This window comes from Pungitius pungitius, chromosome 4, assembly GCF_949316345.1.
Source record: "Pungitius pungitius chromosome 4, fPunPun2.1, whole genome shotgun sequence".
In the NCBI taxonomy this organism is placed as follows: Eukaryota; Metazoa; Chordata; class Actinopteri; order Perciformes; family Gasterosteidae; genus Pungitius; species Pungitius pungitius.
In genome coordinates this window covers 5,492,320-5,510,782 of record NC_084903.1, presented here as the reverse complement: position 1 = coordinate 5,510,782, position 18,463 = coordinate 5,492,320, and the positions used below count along the sequence as shown (strand labels likewise).

At 47.3% G+C, this 18,463-nt stretch overlaps 2 protein-coding genes across 2 annotated transcripts; both read left to right on the top strand.

Annotated features, from left to right (window-relative positions):
* The first annotated feature begins 855 nt into the window (after positions 1–855).
* fgf19 (fibroblast growth factor 19) lies at positions 856–5,524 on the top strand. The gene is made up of 3 exons (XM_037456835.2): positions 856–2,058; positions 2,132–2,235; positions 3,454–5,524. The coding sequence occupies exons 1-3, from the start codon at positions 1,848–1,850 to the stop codon at positions 3,760–3,762; spliced, it is 624 nt and encodes a 207-aa protein (XP_037312732.2). The 5' UTR covers positions 856–1,847; the 3' UTR covers positions 3,763–5,524.
* Positions 5,525–6,464: 940 nt separating this feature from the next.
* Positions 6,465–17,556, top strand: vps35 (VPS35 retromer complex component). Its single transcript, XM_037483074.2, has 17 exons — positions 6,465–6,559; positions 7,381–7,479; positions 8,036–8,132; positions 9,017–9,140; positions 9,724–9,906; positions 10,348–10,567; positions 10,915–10,998; positions 11,218–11,327; positions 11,527–11,623; positions 12,165–12,313; positions 12,468–12,675; positions 13,192–13,347; positions 13,436–13,558; positions 13,643–13,822; positions 14,088–14,327; positions 14,818–14,961; positions 16,465–17,556. The coding sequence occupies exons 1-17, from the start codon at positions 6,557–6,559 to the stop codon at positions 16,642–16,644; spliced, it is 2,397 nt and encodes a 798-aa protein (XP_037338971.1). The 5' UTR covers positions 6,465–6,556; the 3' UTR covers positions 16,645–17,556.
* The last annotated feature ends 907 nt before the right edge of the window (positions 17,557–18,463 follow it).

Below are 18,463 nucleotides of genomic sequence, written 5' to 3'. Positions count from 1 at the left end.
TTTACTACTATTACTACTACTACTACTACTAGGTCTTTGAATGCACACTGCCATGTTAGGCCCACCACCAGCAGCCTAGTACTAGTGCATTGCCTGTGTGTGAGATGCAGCAGCACCTTGCCTCCTACTAGTGTGATGTACAGTACTTCAGCGTATTACTAGCAGAACTATAGAGACTACACAGACTTTCAACATAAGAAATGTGAGGCTTAATATGGTAGCGAGGTTCTCAATCCCACCAGGAGCAGCAGGTGAAGCCTTGTGTGTTCACAGTTTTTGCCAAATGCATAATATATACATAGATATACACTCACCGGCCACTTTATTAGGTACACCTGTCCAACTGCTCGTTAACACTTAATTTCTAAGCAGCCAATCACATGGCGGCAACTCAGTGCATTTAGGCATGTAGACATTGTCAAGACAATCTCCTGCAGTTCAAACCGAGCATCAGTATGGGGAAGAAAGGTGATTTGAGTGACTTTGAACGTGGCATGATTGTTGGTGCCAGAAGGGCTGGTCTGAGTATTTCAGAAACTGCTAATCTACTGGGAATTTTCACGCACAACCATCTCTAGGGTTTACAGAGAATGGTCCGAAAAAGAAAAAACATCCAGTGAGCGGCAGTTCTGTGGGCGGAAATGCCTTGTTGATGCCAGAGGTCAGAGGAGAATGGCCAGACTGGTTCGAGCTGATAGAAGGGCAACAGTGACTCAAATAACCACCCGTTACAACCAAGGTGGGCATAAGAGCATCTCTGAACGCACAGTACGTCGAACTTTGAGGCAGATGGGCTACAGCAGCAGAAGACCACACCGGGTGCCACTCCTTTCAGCTAAGAACAGGAAACTGAGGCTACAATTTGCACAAGCTCATCGAAATTGGACAATAGAAGATTGGAAAAACGTTGCCTGGTCTGATGAGTCTCGATTTCTGCTGCGACATTCGGATGGTAGGGTCAGAATTTGGCGTCTACAACATGAAAGCATGGATCCATCCTGCCTTGTATCAACGGTTCAGGCTGGTGGTGGTGGTGTCATGGTGTGGGGAATATTTTCTTGGCACTCTTTGGGCCCCTTGGTACCAATTGAGCATTGTTGCAACGCCACAGCCTACCTGAGTATTGTTGCTGACCATGTCCATCCCTTTATGACCACAATGTACCCAACTTCTGATGGCTACTTTCAGCAGGATAAAGCGCCATGTCATAAAGCTGGAATCATCTCAGACTGGTTTCTTGAACATGACAATGAGTTCGCTGTACTCAAATGGCCTCCACAATCACCAGATCTCAATCCAATAGAGCATCTTTGGGATGTGGTGGAACGGAAGATTCGCATCATGGATGTGCAGCCGACAAATCTGCGGCAACTGTGTGATGCCATCATGTCAATATGGACCAAACTCCCTGAGGAATGCTTCCAGCACCTTGTTGAATCTATGCCACGAAGAATTGAGGCAGTTCTGAAGGCAAAAGGGGGTCCAACCCGTTACTAGCATGGGGTACCTAATAAAGTGGCCGGTGAGTGTATGTTTGTATTGGCTCACGTGTAGACTACACGGTTATGGCTTTGACCACATCATCAGTGTCTTCTGCCACACTCCTGATAGCAAAATGAATTGACAGAGCTGCAGCTCACACACATGCCGGGGGCCAATGGAGAGCTATGATTCCGTTGGATGTGGTTCAGGGGTGTGTTGCGGCCTGCTTCTGAGAACTGGCTTTGGGAAAGAGGGTTATCTCCTGCTGATAAGGGCCACGTTTAAAAGACTGGGCCAGGAAGAGACTGGAGGATTTGCATCTGCCTGCTGAAGGGAGCAGCGACTCACAGAGCCTTTGAGCAGCCATGCTGCTGCTGGTGGTCACCGTATCGGTCGCCAATATGTTTTTAGCTCCCGGGGTTGTTTGCTTGCCCCTCACGGATCAGGGTCTCCACTTGGCCGACGACTGGGGCCAGTCGGTCCGACTCAAGCACCTGTACGCCGCCAGCGCGGGACTCCACCTGCTGATCGGGGAGGATGGTCAGATCCAAGGCTCCGCGCAGCAAAGCCCGTACAGTAAGTCCGCCACGATAAGATGACCGGAGGAGGTTTGGAGGCTTTTTCACACCGATGATCCTTTGACATGCAGGCCTGCTGGAGATCAGGGCCGTGGGTCCGGGCTGTGTTGTCATCAGAGGAGTAGCAACCGCACGGTTTCTCTGCATCGAAGGCAATGGAAGGCTGTACTCATCGGTGAGGACAACCTGCCGTCTGTTTGTGTTATTGAGTTATTGATAATGTGGAATTAAGCTGAGTCATTATTCATCCCTAATCAGGAATCAGGAATCAGGAAACGTTTATTGCCATAATATGTTGTGCATACATGGAAATTGTCTTGGCGGTAGGTGCATGACAGAAGACAGTACAATAGTGACGACATAGTGCAAATAAGATAGAAATAAAATAAAAGTATAATAAAATATAAAACATAAGTAATATAAGCTATGGGTTAGTACGCTAAAAACTAAAGCTATGGGTTAGTAAGTTAGCACTATGGCTTATTAAAAATAATGCATTTATCTCTTTTCTTTGTTCATATTCATTAATTCTGTCGTTGACAGCTACATCTTAATTTCAGTATGTCTCTGTGATGTTGTGACCGCTGTGCCCCCCCCTCACCTTTTGGCAGTACCGTTTCCCTTGGTAGCTTCAGCAGCTGCTCAGTTAGCCTCAGACTCCAGAGAACCGGTGAAACCACCTGTAGCCTTGTTGCCCAAAGAGGGGATTAGCTGTCACTGTGTGTTCTGCGCACATGTGAAATGTGTGTCCTTTTCTGGTGCATCCCATACAATTTGGTTGTTTTGATCTCTGTAAGATAAATAAGCGTCTATTTTAATAAGAGAACACCAATGGTTGTAATCTTTGGTGAATTTTGGTGGTTCCTCGTATGTTGTTGATCAACTTCTATGCTCACAAATGTCCGTCCGTCATTCATTGAAACAGGCGGCCAGTTCATGAACCTTTGTCCGTGCGGCGCAGGGTACGATGTTTGCAAAGGGAAAAAGCTGAATGAAAAGTCCCAGCAGCAGGAATAACAACCTTGGCCTCTGACTGTCTCTGTGTGGTCAAAGTAAACAGCCGTCGAAGAACTCACAGCTACTTTTTGAATAAAAACGACCTTGTACCTCAAAACATCATTTAAATCCTACTGATCAGAGCAACTTTCTAAACTGTGTTCATGGTTTGACTGTAAAAAAGATGGATGCCAGAAACGTGCAATATTGATCCCAGGTTTCCTTACACGAGCCAGCATCACACAAGACGTACGAGTTGGGCTGAAGCAACTGAAGCACATGTTTTTCATATATAAACTATAAAAGCTTTTGTCTCATGTGTTCCTGGGATCATCTTCTCACAGCCGAGTGTCCTTTTATTAAAACTCACAACATGAACATGTCCCATGGCTTGTAGGACGCCTACAGCAGAGAAGACTGCGCCTTCAGAGAGCAGATCCTGCCGGACGGCTACAACGTCTACAGCTCGGAGAGACACGGGGCCCTGCTCAGCCTGGGGAACCACAGGCAGAGGCTGCAGGGTCGGGACCAGGGCGTACCGGCTCTGGCCCAGTTCCTCCCGAGGATCAGCACCCTGGAGGCTTCATCGGATGCCCCCGACCCGCACCGGCAGACCGCCACAGAGACAGAGGAGCCCGTGCTCTCCATGGACTCGTTTGGAAGGCTCTCTCAGATCATTCACAGTCCCAGCTTCCACGAGAGATGAGTCCGTCGCTCCGGACTCCATGTGAAGGGATGTACCACAAGGTGTTCTTGGTCCAAGGCCTGAAGACCTGCACTCCTCAATGCTGCGCTATAGAACCAAGAACTGACTGCATGTTCAGCCAGCCTGCAGCCAGGCAGGTTGCCAGACAGGTTGCCAGGTCGGTCCAGTTGGACGTGACTGCACACAATACAAGTGCAGTGTCCTACAGAGGGGAGAACGGCACCAGCAGGACAATATATAAGGTTTCATTCTGTCACTGTACTTTTACTGAACACACACCCGCAGTGTTCTGGTTCCTCCTCCCCAACAGGCCGCCTGTGGCCCAGAGGGAGGGGCTGGTTCCACCCTCCGGTTTGCTGGGCATAAAGACAAGGTAACGTGACCAATCTACCAGTAGAATGTTGAAAAAGGTTGAGGAGGGTACACCTTTGGTCACAGCGAGTGATCAGCGGGTGTAGTGGAACCAAGTGAGCGACATGCTGCAGACCCGTCTGCCATCTCGGACAAGGGCCTGCTGCCTGTGAGCTGAGGGAGAGGGAAACGCTGTGCTACCTGCAGAGCTAGTAGTAAAGTGAACTGCATGAAAAGACGACTCAAAGGGTGATGTAGTTTGTGCTGAACGCACTGTGGCATTTTCTGTTTGTGGATGTTTGCAGCAATGTAAAGCGAGAATTTGTTTTGGCTGATGTTTGATTTGAAGTCTTCAAAGCATTTTAAGAACAATATGTAATAAATACATATCACTTGAAATGAAAAACGATTATGTGAACACATGTAATCGTTTGTTTTCTTCGGGTCATTGAAAGCCTCTGGGATTACAGACAGATGAGAGGAAACAAAGGAGGGAGTGGGACTGGACTCATATAAACATGACTTATGTAAATGCCCTACACACAGATCCACATGCAGGGGGAGGACAGAGTGACGGAAGAGGAAAAAAAAAAGTTGGACATTTGAGCTTTGGCGATAACATTTTCTGGATCTGTGACTTGGTTAGGATGGCAACTCTGATGTGGAGGATTCTGAAGACAGTCTCTTATGGCAGAGGGTGACAAAAAAAGGGAGAGAGCACGCAAGGTGAAGGAGTCAAGGTGGTAAACACAGCTGGATGAAGGTAAAGATAAAAGATTGTTTGCAAGAGATAATAATCCTGTAATGCTTAAAGCAAGATAAATCCCCCATCTTGAAAACCAACTGTGCTCGACCACTGAGCCACTCTCCCCCCTGTCCGAGCCCATTAAGGAATGGGTCCTAATGGGATGTATGAGTTTTAGAGGGGTGCCCTATTGCTTGTCCCCCTCGCTCTGGTCCGCTACAACAGGTATGCACCCTTAGCAACAGTTTGCAAAGGGGGACACGAGGAGGCCCAGGTGAGGCCAACTCAGGGTATAATATGTGCTGGAAACCCAGTAGGTAAAAGCAGTTAATGACATGAGCCACACAGAGGTACAAGTACAAGGCCAAAGTGTTAGGTATGAAACATCTGACCCAAAAGGATTCTTGGGTCACTCTGAGAAATCCTGGAAAGCATGACGCTGATTCTATGTATTGTGCATGAAATAGTCAAACTCTAAACACAGAAAGGTCGATGTGTTCTGAAGGGCATGTAGGACTTGAAGCAGAAACCAGTTGGCCCTGGTCATGCGACAATGGAGGGCAAGAAGCTTATTGGTAAATGGATGAGAAATGAAAGCACTGATCAAGAACTGATGTCAACTGAAATCAAATGTATTTAGGAAACCTGGTTTAAACCGACATTAAACTTTGTTAATACAGGATGTGATAGAGTTGTGATTGAGATTGAGTGTATGTGGGGGGGGGGGGGGGGGGGGGGGTAAATGTTAGGAATAGAAAAAAATATATACATTACTAGCATGATATTTCAGTCTTGCTCATTAAGAGACATTTTGAAGTATCAGCTGTAATAAAAGAGAGAAGATGTGTATGAATCAGGCTGCTGATAGTTGAGTCTTTTTATGGAGCCGTTCCAAAGGCCATTGATGTACAGCACGCTTTGTAATTATTGATATAGTTATTTGAAGATAGGTGGCATGTGGTGTGGTGCTTAGCACTGTCGCCTCACAGCAAGCAGTTTGAAGATGGATGGATGGATTGTTGAAGATAGAAATATTGCCATTTTTAGACCATCCACCTTTACAATCTGTGCAGCATAGGATGATATCCTCTGTTCTTGGAGCCTTGCTTTAAGTAGGTGGGGGGGGGGGAGGTTCCCCCACCTTATACTGGAAAAAAGGACTAACAATGAAGAAAGTAGACATTGATCAGGATTTCCTATTGATTACCTATAATCTTTGTTCATACTAGATACAAATATCAGTGTTGTTGTGTTGTACCCTGACAATGTGTGTGAGTGGTCTCCATGGTATGGTATAAGTAAATGTATGCTTAAAACAGAGTAAACTATCTTTTGTGAAGCAAAGCAGTGGTTTTAAATGCATATTTAACCTAAACGTTGGCAAAAGGTTCACGTTATCATAAATACACATCTCAGCTTTACAAATACAACCATCAGTAAGCTGCAGACAAGGAGCCCGCCGTGTGTGTTCTGGTATCCGCTGCTAATGAAGTTAGTTCATCTGACTCTTTGGGTAGATGTGCATGTGATGGACGCGTTGTGCAGCTCACTTGGAGGTGTCTGCTGAAACAAGGCTGTAGGCTCGCTGGCCCCGCCTCTTCTGTGACGTGGCGCTGGGTGCGGACATTGAAGGCAGCGTTAAGGCGAGTCACATGACAGGCAAACCTCTCCGACTGATCGGACACACAGCTAATAATCATGGTAAGCAGTTCTCCGGGTAGACGTCCAGTGTGCCCCTGTCTGCTCGCCTGTCTTTCTTCTTACTCCACGGAACAGCTCATTTAAAGTGTCAACCTTGACCTGTGTTAAAGGAGACTGGTTAGTGAGCGGTGCGATGGCCTAACGCTGCAGAGGCTAGCTCGGCTAACACTCTCCAGCGGTTCAGAGGCTAACGTTAGCTGTGCTACATCCAACATGTCCTTAAAGTCTCTGTTCTATGTTGGTCCAGTGAGCCAGTGAGTGTGCCGTTGGGCCGGTGTTCGGGACATCCCAGGGGACGCTTTGAAGGCTAAGGCTAGCTGTTGTTAGCCCCCTCCGCTCGCTGGGTCAGACTGCAGCGCAGCTAAGCGCTCTCGTTGGCGCAATGTTGTGGCCTGAGCTCGTTTCCGCGTCACATAAACAGATGTCGTGTCAGCTGGTCAGCGAGCAGGAGCCACAGCATTTATGCCACCTTCGACATGTCCGTTCACACACACCGTCACTACTGCCCGGATATCAGTCAGCCGTTAGCTAACGTAAGCTAATGCTACGTTAGATACATTCGATCACATCGAAGGCAACTGGGATTGAGAAAGGAAAAGAGATCCTGTTCTTGTTCCACTTCGCATGGCCACCGGGGTGCTCTGAGATGACCGAAACTTCTCATGTGTAACAGTCCATTGGGTCCACCGCTAAAGAACCTAAGTGGACATTACATAACATCGGTGCTGAACGGCCGTCTGGATTAATCAGCTCTGTATAAACACAAATGGTAGTTTTGTAAATGATGAATTCTTTGTGTTGTCAATGTCTCGATTCTCCAGCCAACCTCCCAGCAGTCTCCACAGGATGAACAGGAGAAGCTTCTTGATGAAGCGGTGCAAGCCGTCAAGGTCCAGTCGTTCCAGATGAAGCGATGCCTGGTAGGGTGACTCCACCATGTTGAACACATCATCATTATGAGTTATTCTTAGAGTACAGAATCCTTATCTTATGCCATTTGCTACTTTAACTTGCAAAGCTCACTAGTGCACTTGGATAAGAGCATTAGTTCATACTGTAGGTGTAGCAATGACTGCTCCACCTGGACCTCTTCCCTTTAGAGGCATTCACACAATCTTGCTGAATAGATTGGGGAGCAACAATCTTAGTCTGAACGGGACCCAGAGCGTGCTGAACGGTACTACAGAGGAACATGAAGGAGGCCTCAACACTATGTACATTTCCTTTACTTTCCTCACTCTCTGACAACAGCCAATAAAGGGCGGCGCATGAAGGACTTGTAGCACGAACACAGGGCTCCGTCGGAGGTGCCCTCCGCCTCGTTTCAGAAACGTCAGCAGTTCTGTTCTCAGGGAGACAATCTGTTTCCAATAGCTTTATGTATACTACGTAGTTCCATCTGATGTCAGTCATATGCTACCGTAGACTTTGTGTGACTTTTGTGATGCGGCTGAATGTCCAACATCTTGCCTGCAGGACAAAAACAAGCTGATGGATGCTCTGAAGCACGCGTCTAACATGCTGGGTGAGCTGAGGACCTCCATGCTTTCTCCTAAGAGCTACTACGAGCTCTGTATCCTTGGTGAAGTTCTGCATAATGGGGATTACTTTGGGACATGTATACGGCTCCTGGGTTTCACCTGGGGGGGGTTTAGTTGTCGGGCAAACAAAGTGCTCTCTCTCCTGCTGCGAGCGCCACACGCACTTATTCATGACATATTACTTTTTTATTACTTATATTACAAAAGATACTTTTTTTTAGGGGGGGCACCCCCTTGTTAAAATGGAAGGATGAAACATTGTTGGCATACTTTTTCCCAAAACACATTTGAATGATTATTTGGAGCCAATAAACTTTTTTTGCTACGTTTCCTTACAGTAAAGGGAGGAGATGGAGAATCCTGTTTTTAGTCGAGTAGCCCTTTTTTAATTTTGAAAATCCTAATCCACATGTTCGAGTCATCGTGCTATGTAGACATGTACAACAAGTCAAAGGTTTGGACACATTTTCTCATTCAATTCATGAGAAATAGTGTCCAAATTTTTGACTGGCACCGTACATGACCAATGTCTCCCTGAGCAGACGATGTGTATCTAGGCTTCTCCTCGCATCAGTGACACCGATGCTTCTAGTCCCTTTTGATGCATGTGAACGTGCCCCACTGGTCTGCTCCTCACTGCACTAAGCGCCAGCTGTCGACTCCACCTCGACAGACATCGTTGTCGTGGAAGCACGTACTTTCTCAAAACACCCCCAGCCGCCCGTGTATTATGGTTTTCCACTGCTAGTTCCGTTTGCTCACAGCTAATGGAAGCAGCCGGACTCGTACGGACGGTGTTGTTCTCATCAAATGGTCCGATTCAGCAGCGTCTCCCCGCAGACACCCTGGCCGAGCTCGTCTAGCGTCTGTGTGTGGATGAATCCCGGTTTGCACTGGTCCCTAACAGCCTTTTTAGACATGGCCATCTCTGACGAACTCCACTACCTAGAGGTTTATCTGACTGACGAGTTTGCCAAAGGACGCAAGGTGGCAGATCTCTATGAGCTGGTCCAGTATGCAGGCAACATCATCCCCAGACTGTGAGTACCACCACAGAAAGAAATGTGTTCCTTGGGTTGGCCATAGTGATTGACAGGTGAGGTGCCCTGGGCAGCCAGCATGGGGGACCAAGCAAACAGCGGCCCATTGTGTAGATAAAGTGACACAAACAGAACAAAGTAGTTTAATTTCCAAGCAGATAAAAGCAAGCGACTACAGAGAGGTTTTTTTAATCACCTAATGTGGTTTTATTGTGAAAGATAACGAAGGCGGGATTGCTTCTGTGATGCACGGCCATTAACGGATTGGAAAATTAATAACTCACTGGTTTGCACTACAAAGCCCCTGGTTGGCTTTCTTTTTTTAAAACTTAACAAATGTAATAAGAGCAACAAGCAACCATGAAAAGACACTGTTTGTCCTGTAGTGAGAGTGTCCACGATGCTTTGTTTTCTGTAAACCTATTTTCACACCTGATCATTATGGGATGTGGAGTTCAGATTTACTGGTACGCCTTGTCCTAAAGTGAAGGGCTCTGCTTTTGTTTTGAAAGAATCTGTAATACTCTGGCTTCATGCAGACTATGAAATATGAGCTTCTGACCCCCCCTCTCTCTGCCTCCAGCTATCTGCTGATCACGGTGGGCGTGGTCTACGTTCGCTCCTTCCCCCAGTCTCGTAAGGACATTCTGAAGGACCTGGTGGAGATGTGCCGCGGTGTCCAGCACCCACTCAGGGGCCTCTTCCTCAGGAACTACCTGCTGCAGTGCACCCGCAACATACTGCCAGATGACGGAGAACAGCCAGAGTGAGACCAGTCTCCAGTCCATCAGAAACCCCACAACATCCCAGTGAAGAAGATTTCACTGATGTCCCAATGCCGCTCCACGCTGTATTTTATTTGGCCATTTTTAGACTGTAGCCCAGGTTTAGATATAATTGTACATTTCACCAGAGCGTTGGGGACCAACTGCAGAGGGCGTTTGTCTCTGTGAAGAGCTCTAGTGCTGTGTGACTGCAGGAGGTGGTCACCACGAGCCTGCAGCACAGTCCTGTATCTGTATAAGCCAACTAAAAGCATTCACTCTCCCTCATTTTAAGGATATTTTCTCTGAACCTTTCTGTGAGACAGTCTCAAACTTTTGAGTTCCCCCTTGTGAACGTTATGCCTGCTTAAACTGATGTAGACCTTTCTAACTGTCCATGGAGACACATGACTTTGTCTAATCGTTTCCCATCTACTGCACAGGGGAACGGAGGAGATGACCGGAGAGATCAATGACTCGATCGACTTCGTCCTGCTGAACTTTGCGGAAATGAACAAGTTATGGGTCCGAATGCAGCATCAGGGTCACAGCCGAGACCGAGAGAAGAGGGAAAAAGAGAGACAAGAGCTCCGCATCCTGGTGGGAACCAACCTCGTTCGCCTCAGCCAGCTGGAGGGCGTCAACGTGGAGAAGTACAAACAGGTATGTCTGCTTGCACTGTGGGAGTATTACACAAGCTGAGATCAGACCCGGACCCAACAACCATACCAACACAAGCTGCAGTCTCCATGGAGACGGGCTTCAGCGTGGATTCAGACTGAGGTCCGTGCACTCAAAGCACCTCCTCACCAGTAAGCCCAAGTTTTTAAAGGGGAAATTGAAATGTCGACTGTGGCTTCTGTCTGCACATAATTCCTTCAACTGGGATCGGTGTCTGACCCACTGTCCCCTGGGGTCTGTAATACCCGGGTATCATGAGTACACAATGATGCCCCAGCAGCGTGTTGCTGCTTGGCCTTCTCGCCAGTGACACTGGCTTCTCTCCACAGATTGTTCTTGCTGGCGTGCTGGAACAGGTAGTGAACTGCAGGGACTCGTTGGCTCAGGAGTACCTGATGGAGTGCATCATCCAGGTAGACGCCGAGCCCCCGGAGTCCTGTTAATGTCTTTGTGCTATTCAGGTTTCCCCCATGCTCGCAAACGTATGAATGCATATTGAAACAGATTGAATGTATAAGACGGCATACAAACGATGTGGGGGAGGGGGCTTCACGATGCGGTTTTTGGTACTACTACACTGAATGGGTATTCAATCTTGCTCCTCCTGAACTAACATGGTCTCGTTCTAAAAGGTTTTCCCAGACGAGTTCCACCTTCAGACCCTGAACCCTTTCCTCCGTTCCTGTGCTGAGCTCCATCAGCATGTCAATGTGAAGAACATCATCATTGCCCTCATTGACAGGTACAGTTGGCTTCACTGTACGGACCAACCTCCCTTAGTCCCAAGCCTTTTGTGGGGGGCCAGAGCTGCGTGTCTTCTGTAAAAGGGAAGAGAAGCTGTGTTGCACCGCTTCAGAATGTGACCACCCATTTCATTGGATTTGATGGGACTTAGTCTTCTCCTTTTAGGAGGAACAATCTGTGGGTTTGTTGTGTTTCAGGCTGGCTCTCTTTGCTCATCGAGAAGATGGCCCCGGCATCCCAGCCGAGATCAAACTCTTTGACATCTTCTCTCAGCAAGTGGCAACAGTCATTCAGGTGGGTGACGCGTCAAGGTATTTGAATAGCACACAAGCTAAATGGTTGTGTAACATCTGCATGTGTTCCATTGACTCACACTTCAGCGAGATGTGTCCAGACAAAAGCTGCCCAACAAAGCAATACACACAGCAGGGTTTCTCAGTGCAAGGTCCACAACATCACCACTTAACGACATTGTGTTGTACTGACTGGTACTCCGAGAAGTTGACATCCATAAATGCAGCATGTTTGTATTCTAAAGCAATCACTAAATAGCCCCTCATGACACACACTCAGTATGTTTGTTAATTCTTTTGATCTAAAAATAAAACTGAAAGAAAAACCGTTGACTATTGTTTGTAAGCTCTTTTGTGGTTAAGAGATGAACCTGAAACCTTTTTGTTTCAGCCTCGACAAGAGGAAAGAGAAACAAACATTGCTCCATCCATTTATACGTCCACCTAAATGTTCAGCTTTGATAATCCAGCAAAACAGTCCTCCAAGCATCGGTGACGTGGAGGACCACTCAAACGTCTGCTTTCTGTGATTCCTCCCTCAGTCTCGCCAGGACATGCCATCGGAGGACGTGGTCTCTCTTCAGGTCTCTCTCATTAACTTAGCCATGAAGTGCTACCCGGACCGGGTGGACTACGTGGACAAAGTCCTGGAGAGCACTGTGGAGATCTTCAACAAGCTCAACTTGGAACAGTAAGTCCTGAATGAATGGAACGCAGTGCTCGGGGAGAATGTAGCGCGTCGTTTACAGGGAACACATTTCTGTTCTGTTTTGTTCATTTAAATACATTAAAGGGTGGCTATAATTCTTGTGACATACTGTCACTATGACCCCCCCCCCCCCCAGCATAGCGACCAGCAGCGCCGTGTCAAAGGAACTCACTCGCCTGCTGAAGATCCCGGTGGATACCTACAACAACATCTTGACCGTGCTGCAGCTCAAGCACTTCCCTCCCCTCTTTGAGTACTTTGACTACGAGTCTCGTAAGAGCATGAGCTGCTACGTGCTGAGCAACACGCTGGACTACAACACCACCATCCTGGCACAGGAACAGGTGAGGACCCGATGACTCGCCACACATGCCCCCCCCCCCGAGCCGGGAGGTTGGTCCACTGTGAGGGGCAACGTGGAGATCATCAGTAAAGCTGTTAAACTGAAACAATGGTGGATGTGGCAATTACTGTGAGTCTAAGCTCAGCTTGTTATAGCAAGGGGATCAGATTTCCCTCCTGCAACACTACATTGAATGAGTCAGCATGTTTTTCCTTCCATCGCTCGCTGATGGAGAGCAGCCACATCCACCCCTCTGAGGGGTCCTCATGTCCTTAACAATGAGGATGCAGTTATTGCCTGCTTATGTCCCTTTCTTCCACTTCACTGACCATTTGACCATTCACAGTTCTGCCGGTTCCCTTCCACCCAAATGGGTACTTTCCATTTTAATAAGGCAGCTGTCCACAGGGGAGGCCCTAGTTAATCTGTGACCCCTTCCCATATGAAGCACGGAGTAATGTGTGTCTCCCACTGTCGCTGCAGCCTTTGACTCCCCATCACTCCCTGGCTCCTCTAGGTGGACTCCATCTTGACCTTGGTAGCCACACTGATCCAGGACCAGCCGGACCAACCAGCTGATGACCCGGACCCGGAGGACTTTGCCGAGGAGCAGAGCCTTGTGGGTCGGTTCATCCATCTGCTCCACTCTGAAGATCCTGATCAACAATACCTTGTGGGTCCTCTGGTCAACATTAAACGAGCACGCTAGTGAATAGACTACATGTATGCCTTGTTAAAGCTGCCTCTCTGTTTGTGGTCAGATTCTGAACACCGCAAGGAAACACTTTGGTGCGGGTGGCAACCTCCGGATCCGCTACACGCTCCCCCCCCTGGTGTTCGCTGCCTACCAACTGGCCTTCAGATACAAGGAGAACTCTTCATCGGTGTGCACACGTCCCTTTTCATTACCTGGCATGCTTCCTTTTGTCCGTCCTGCTTTAAGTTGGCCCAACTCTGTCTCCCATCAGGATGACAAGTGGGAAAAGAAGTGCCAGAAGATCTTCTCCTTCGCCCACCAGACCATCAGTGCTCTGATCAAGGCTGAGCTGGCTGAGCTGCCGCTTCGCCTCTTCCTGCAGGGCGCTCTGGCTGGAGGCGAGATTGGCTTTGAGAACCACGAGACCGTAGCTTACGAGTTCATGTCCCAGGTACAGTGTGTAATGCGACGGCCTTCTGGACCTTGTGACGGTCTGATGGGTCACGGTGGTGAACGCCAGTTGGAAAACGGGGGAGGAAACCAATAATAAGCTGGCTTCAGATGCTACAGAGGGTTCCAGTGGTTGAGTTGAACCTCACTTTGAGATCACGTGGATTAGCTAAACCGCCCACAGAATAAAGAGCAGTGGTATTTGAATACCCACGAGGAATAAAAAGAGCACCCCTTGTCTCACAGGCGCTCTTCTCTCCCTGCAGGCCTTCTCCCTGTACGAGGACGAGATCAGTGACTCCAAAGCCCAGCTGGCGGCCATCACCCTGATCATCGGGACCTTTGAGCGCATGCGTTGTTTCAGCGAGGAGAACCACGAGCCGCTGAGGACTCAGTGTGCGCTGGCTGCCTCCAAGCTGCTGAAGAAGCCCGACCAGTGCCGAGCCGTCAGCATCTGTGCCCACCTCTTCTGGTCGGGCCGCAGCACCGACAAAAGCGGGGAAGAGGTGCGTTGCTGCTTTCCTCCGTGTTTTCAAAAGTACTAAATGTCTGTTCAGCTATGGAGCTCCTAGCGGTGATGGGGCCGGGACGCAGTGCGCACGCAGCTGGACACGTGGGACTCGGAGCATTCTGCCCAAGTTGTGTTTCAGTTCTGCTTTTGTTGAACCCGTTGTTCTCAGACTATGTAAGTAGAAGCTGTTGAAGAATTCTAGGTTCACACAAAGCTTTCATGCAAGCACACTTCCATCGTTAAAAATACTGTTAATAGTCCAAGCGCATAGGGTTATTTGGTTTAAGATATCTGTGAAGTGAGGCCAAGCGAGAGGATGAGGTGCATCAAAGGTTCCAGAGCGGACTTGAATTAGAGACAATTAAACCCAGAGTTCACCGGGATGCCCCAAAAATACCAATGGAAACGGCTTCATTGGTTTGGTCATTTGAACTTGAATCTGTTTCCGGAGCTGTTGTTGTTCAGTGCTGATGTTGCATCTCCAGATCCGTGACGGCAAGCGGGTGATGGAGTGCTTAAAGAAAGCCCTGAAGATCGCCAACCAGTGTATGGACCAGTCGCTGCAGGTCCAGCTCTTCATCGAAATCCTAAACAGATACGTCTGCTTCTACGAGAGGGAAAACGATGCGGTAGGACACCACACACCTACTTGATCTAGTCCTCACTCTGCTGTGACCTGACCTCTGACATGGCATGGACGTAAGAAACTGGTAGACAGCTACAGCTGCTGTCTGATGTAGCAGGTGTTCATGAGCATTTCCACCATCACACATAGACGCGCAATGCATCTTAATCGCAATATTCACTGTTGGATTAAAACTACGGTAGCTGTGTCCCAATGTCACTGGGCTGCATCCTTTAGGACGCATTCGTCGACCCCTGCGACTCGCCTGTCCCGCTGTCGGCTCCTCCAAACGCAGCCCCCCAGGAGCCGATTTGGAGGACACATCAGATCTATCCTTTGCGGCACAGCATATCCCAGCATGCAGTGTGGGCCGATGACGGTTAAATTTATTCAGGACGGAGGCAGGTGATCGCAGAAGATTTCCCTTTTAGACGTTTAGTAATAGAATTCACACAGTAAAGTATTATACATTAACTTATTTAAAATAACCGGAAATCTCACCCTTAAATATATCATGCTCCGGAGAAGTGTATCCTCCTAAATTATATAATCTTCTTTATCTTTTTGGGGGTTTTAAAGCTTTTATTGTTAAGCTCAGCAGGTTGCTAGGCAACGGGAGCGATGGAGGTAAAGCTGATGACGCAAGCAGGAAGTCCCCCTGTAGGCCAGACCGTCCCATGTCAGACCTTTTTGTTCAGCCTAAGGGGTTGTTGGACCAGCGCAGGTCTACGGAGGCTACAAGGATGCAGCCTAGTGACATTGAGACACCGCTATAGTGATACGTCAAAGCAGGGAAACAAAAAGGAAATATGTTGTTTCTGACTTAACTAATTGTAACATTCAGTTATGTCGATGTCTTTAACATAACCACCATTTTTAACTTTCACAACACATAGATGGTTGCTTCCTTATGATGAGAGAGTAGACAAAAAAAGCTGAGCAAATGTCTCACTACAGATAGGAAGTCTTACTCAAACATGGGCTGGATTACCTCCTATCCCTTGACCTCTGTAGAAGGGGTCAAGGGAAAGATGGTTAGGAGAGTTTATGAGGAGTTAGTTTAGGGGATCGACTCCACTTCCGCTGAGCTGCGTATGGATGGAGACGCATGTTGGTGAGTCAGTGAGCAGCGGCTACAAAGAAGCATCTTTGATGCCTTCATGTGTCGTTACAGTGTGAGTCATGCAGACAACACAAAAAAACAGGTTCAAAGTGTAACTTTATTAACATAAATGAATCATGCGAACAGTTACTCACATGATCTGTATTTCTCGGTCATAATCGTTATATGCAGCGTTTTATTTTTTTTTATTTTGCCGCCACAAGGAATTGTGGGCCGGAATTTCCTTTGTTAAAGGATGGTTCAGTGGTTTGTGGGGTCAACTTACTCTACTGGGTCATTACTCAGCGAGGAACCTTCCTCGACAGTTTGAATCCAGCCAGCAAGTCTTACATTGTCCCTCTACAAACAGAGTCTTAATCTGTCCCTCGTCCTCCGCCCCTCCAGGTGACGGTGCAGGTATTAAACCAGCTCATCCAGAAGATCAGGGAAGATCTTCCCAACCTGGAGGCCAGTGAGGAGACGGAGCAGATCAACAAACACTTCCACAACACACTGGAGCATCTGCGCCTGCAGAGAGAATCCCCCGAGTCTGAGGGCCCCGCCTATGAGGGCCTCGTCCTTTAAAGGAGGTTGGAAGGAAGTCCATCCTTGGATGTTTCACTATATTATAAATATACAGCGCGCACAATGTCCCATCCTTATAGGCCAGAGATAAAAAAGAAATGTCAATAGCTCAAAGAACTCACACCATCATTTTATTATTACTATTGTTAATGTTTATGCATAATTTAGTCTTCACGGTCCCTTACGAACAGTAATGTGTAACAGGCTGGAGATGTTACCTTTAAGCGTTGTGTGCCAGCTGCGCTGCGTTCCAGTGGGCAACATCGCAGGTATTCCTATTCCTGCTCGTCCAATTTGTCTCTAACCTCCATCATTGTATGGTCCCATTAGACTTCCTATCTGACGTAGGCATGTCGCCTCACTGGCTCCCTTTGTTCCATACGAAGCAGTGGATGTATCAGTGAGTGTGTAATGGCTGCAGGATGTAGCAGTGGTTTCCAGCTTGCAGACCTTAATAACAAGGGATAGCTCTGCTGCTGTAGATTCAGGAAGGGACCAGACTAACTGAAGCATAAGCAAACTTTGGCCCCCACACCACAAGAGCAAACTACTTTGTTCCCATCACGAATGGATGCAAGGACGTTGTCATGTGGTCTGCAATGTCCCTTATTCACCTGGCCATTCAAACTGGGATACAAAGAAACTACCAATAATTTCCCCAAAACTCTCCCAAATTGTCATTTTTTCTCTTCCTTCCTCAGGATTGTATGCTAGTTGCCATACTGCCTACATACCTTACCATGTACATGTTGTTGGAGCCACTGACCGTGTCTGCTGATTTCTCTTACTTTGCTCTTATCTGTTGACCAATTTCGTTCCCCTTTTTTAAATCGGTGTAAACCTACTTGTAAATCAAAGATGAAATAGCAATTATCATTGTCATTTGCTGAAATAAAATTGATATTAACAATACATATTAAGTGTGCTAATTTGGCACCCAGTTACACACACTTGGACCAAGCTCGAGTACAAACACAAACTGATATCCAATGTTAATTTCTCAGCATGCTTACCTTTATGAAGGTAGATGTGTGTTTATTATGCAAACAAGCAAAAAAAGTGTGTTTAAAAATATATAAACGGAGAATGAATTATGTGTTCGTTTTGCTTATGAAACTTGTTTTTGCTCTCAAAACAAAAAGCTTGGGTCTCGAATTTTGTACGTAGTGGGCGGGTTTACGCCTCGGAATGAACCAGGAGTTTCTATTGGTGGATCGACTGGGCGCTTGGTGTCTGTTCCGCCATTAAACTAACCGGGAGGCGACTGTGAACTAATATGTTCAATATCCGTATGATGGCTTGTGTCGTGTTTCTTACAGTTTACAGAAAAAAAACTATTGAAAGTGAGCATAAGTATCCTTCCTTATTTCAGCAGACATTCGTGTCACGCAGAGCTTTGCTCATCACTTTGGGACATGAACACTGGCGTCCTTTCTCAAAGTCCCGTGTTTGTTCCATCTACTTCCGTGTTTTTTCTTCATTGACACATGTCACATGTGTCGGTCATATCGTGGTAATTTCACGAATCTGCCCAGAGGCCAAATGCATTCAATGTTTTAACACGTTCCTATTTCCACTAGCTGCTTCCATTCCTCATCAAATAAAAGCAGAAAAGGGAATCATCTAAAATGCTAAATTGACACCGCCAATGTCAGGAGGTGCAGGAACATGTGGGAATATTGTCAGGTTTTGGAGGGTTATTCACCAAAAAGCACTTACTTTCACTATAGAGCCCGGTTAAGGTGGTTGTTTTTCCTATAAAATGGTTTTCACGTGCCACTGGGAATGGCGTCTCTTTAATAGTCAGCTTTGCAACTTT